Consider the following 2,786-nt stretch of genomic DNA (forward strand, 5'->3'; position numbering starts at 1 on the left):
GAGAGAGAGAGAGAGAGAAGCTAGCAAGCTCTCAGCAATGAGCCTTCGGGGAACCTTTCAGATTCAAACCCTAACAAGATCAAAAAAAATATAGATCCTATTTTTTTTTTATTTTATGCATCGCCACTTATGAAGTCAGTCTCTGTCTCTCTGTCTCTCTGTCTCTCTGTCTCTCTCTCTCTCTCTCTCTCTCTCTCTCTCTCTCTCTCTCTCTCTCTCTCGTTTGTGAGAGGTGCTCGATTCTAGGAGGCCTAGACTCTCAACCTATCAGATCACTCATTTGGTTTTGAAAACAATGAGTGCTTTGTGTGTTTTGTTTTGTTTTGTTGGCAAAGCATAAGTAGACCAAGGGCTATTTTTGGATTGCTTTTCAACTGCACCCCAACCCAATGGTGTGAGCTGTATGTGAGCATCAGACACCAGAAGTAGGAAGAGCGCATTAGTGGACATTACCTTGGGCGTTTTTCATCAAAGAACTGCACACTGTCCGCCAGCCGGGCCCAAAGTTGTACATATATGTCCCCACGAGGAATGTAGTTTAAGCAGTGAATGGCCAATATTTCTCCGTGCCAGTGGAGGAGAATCCAGGATTTAGTGAAAAGTGAGATCGTTTGCCATTCAGCTCATTCCAGGGTCCATCAAGCTCCCCTCCCCCCACCCCCACCGCCTTCCCCAACCCACACTCATTCTCCTCATTCTCGCTCTTTCACATTGAGTCTGGGTTAGAGAAAATTACTTTTATTGGTGGTGAACCTAAATTAAGCTGAATGCTCCTCTTTCAGAGGACACGGGGTACCAGACTGGAAAGCCAGGAAGGAAGGATTGGAGCTGGGCAGTGGATGCAGGATTCTCTCCTTATTTGGATGTAAGTGCTGCACTCTGTATTTATTTTGGGACAAGCACTGAATGGGGCAGGCAGCCCCAATGATCAGGCCGCGCTCTCTATTTGAAGCACAGGTCTCTCAGGATCTTCCTTGGTAGGCTGAGGAGGTTCTGGCTCCAGAGCAGACTCGAGCACGGACTCCGTTGCAGGCTGAGCTGCAGGCTGGCCTTCTGGTGGGCCTTCGGAGCTCCGGACAGGCCCTAGGCGTGGCGGCTTGACTGGTGTGGGCTGTGCTGCTTCAGAGCCTTTACGACTGGAAAGAGCCCTTTTCAGGCTTTGAACCTTCTGTAAGCCTGTGCGCCGCAGCCGCTGAGCCCGGGACTCCACCCGCTCTTCATCAGAACTCTCTCCAACTTCATCCTCTGGCTGCTCTGGGCCCAGCACCAACTGGTCCTCGGGGCCTAAGAGCTCTGGTGCTTTCTGGAAGGCGCGGGCTGGAATTTCAGTCTCCTCCTAAATGTGATGACACTGCTTTTGATTCTCTGGTTTGGCCATGGCGCTTAGCCAGGACCAGCCTGAAATTCTTTTCCCCCGCGATTACACAAAAGGAAGCTACTCCACCCTTTGCATCTGCACCAGGAATTGGGGCCAAAAGAGAGGAATGGGAAGATGGGGTGCGGGGGTGGGGGTGGGCAGAGGAGCAGAGAGGCAGAGAAGCAGAGGAGCAGAGGGATGAACATAGAGGGAAAGAGTGAACTGTGCAAGTTTGCAAAGTGGATGAAGCCTGTAAAGTATGAAACAAGATAACAGCTGTATGGACACTTGGAAGAGGCAGAGTAACAACACCCTAATGGTTATTTTCATGTAGTTAGGACTGACCAAATCTGCGGACTGGCCTGAATTAAAGCGCAGAGGGCATGGATTGGCCAGGCTGGGAGTGAAAGGGATAAGGCCGCGAAGTGAAAAGTGGGTGCGGCTCTGAGACTCTTCCACAACAGAGGGCGGCACGTAGGGTCAGGAATGTGGAGATGGTGGACCGGTGGATGGCGGGATTCCCTCCTCGGAGATAACCTAGAGTTGGGGGTTGGGTGGGATGCCTGAGGTCACTGACCTTGAAGAGCAGGACATGCAGCTTCCCGCGCGCCACCAGCAGCCCGTGGTTGGCCTCCAGCCGCTGCACCTGAGCGGCGCGGCGCACCGCCCGCTCCTGGGCTGCGTCGGCGTGCGAGCCCACGCGCTCCGCCTTGGCCAGCAGCTGCGCCAGTGTGTTGCTGGTGGTGTCGTGGCTGCGACTCAGCGCGCCCAGGCCACTCTGGATGCGGCGCACCGAGCCCGCCAGGCCTCCCTGCCTCTCAGCCAGGCCGCCCTGCCGCTCCCGCAGCGCCTCCAGCATGGTGGCCAGCTTCTCCAGCAAAGTCACCACGGTGACGGCGTGCACGGGACCCCCAGCCGGCGGCCCGGGCTCAGGCCCCGGCTCCAGTGCGCTCTCCCCCATGATCTCTGACCGCTGGGCCTGCTCTTGCTGAGACCGATGGCTGCGATCTGGGCCGGGGCTGCCTTTCCCCGCCTCCTCCCCCAGTTCAGGCCGTGACTCAGCCGGGCGGGAGTTGGCATTCTCTGCGGTGGGAAAAGGAGGAGGCCGAACAAGGAGGCGGGATGTCCAAAGGGGGCTCTTTTGAAGGCTCCGCCCGGGGATCTGCGGGGATGGCAGCCCGGCCCAGAGGCACCTCTTTTCTGAGTTTGTGCTCCTTTTTCGCCCATTTTCCTGGTGGGCCTCTTTCAGGCCTATGCTCTCCACAGCAAAGGGCAAACCACTAAAATTTTCATTTATGTATCTAGTGACCAAAAAAGGGGGGCGGGAGTGGAAGGCAGAGGTGCTAAACGCATAACCTAAGCCATCAAAGCTGCAGAACCCCAACGCTAGGCGGAGGCCTGTAACGTTCGGAATGTTCTGCCTCAGACC

General features: G+C 55.5%; 1 protein-coding gene across 1 annotated transcript; it reads right to left on the minus strand.

The window, feature by feature from the left end:
- Positions 1–722: 722 nt before the first annotated feature.
- Positions 723–2,440, minus strand: Cavin3 (caveolae associated protein 3). The gene is made up of 2 exons (XM_034494680.2): positions 1,935–2,440; positions 723–1,336 (listed from the first exon to the last, which is right to left on the minus strand). The coding sequence occupies exons 1-2, from the start codon at positions 2,316–2,318 to the stop codon at positions 929–931; spliced, it is 792 nt and encodes a 263-aa protein (XP_034350571.1). The 5' UTR covers positions 2,319–2,440; the 3' UTR covers positions 723–928.
- Between the last annotated feature and the right edge of the window lie 346 nt (positions 2,441–2,786).

Source organism: Arvicanthis niloticus, chromosome 1, assembly GCF_011762505.2.
Source record: "Arvicanthis niloticus isolate mArvNil1 chromosome 1, mArvNil1.pat.X, whole genome shotgun sequence".
Classification (NCBI taxonomy): Eukaryota; Metazoa; Chordata; class Mammalia; order Rodentia; family Muridae; genus Arvicanthis; species Arvicanthis niloticus.

What these genes read in the sequence shown, in the direction of transcription:
- Cavin3 (XM_034494680.2), bottom strand. Translation starts at nt 2,318, where the DNA reads ATGGGGGAGAGCGCACTGGAGCCGGGGCCTGAGCCCGGGCCGCCGGCT. An exon ending in TGCATGTCCTGCTCTTCAAG is followed by an intron (nt 1,337 to 1,934) that starts GTCAGTGACCTC and finishes CATCACATTTAG; the next exon opens with GAGGAGACTGAAATTCCAGC.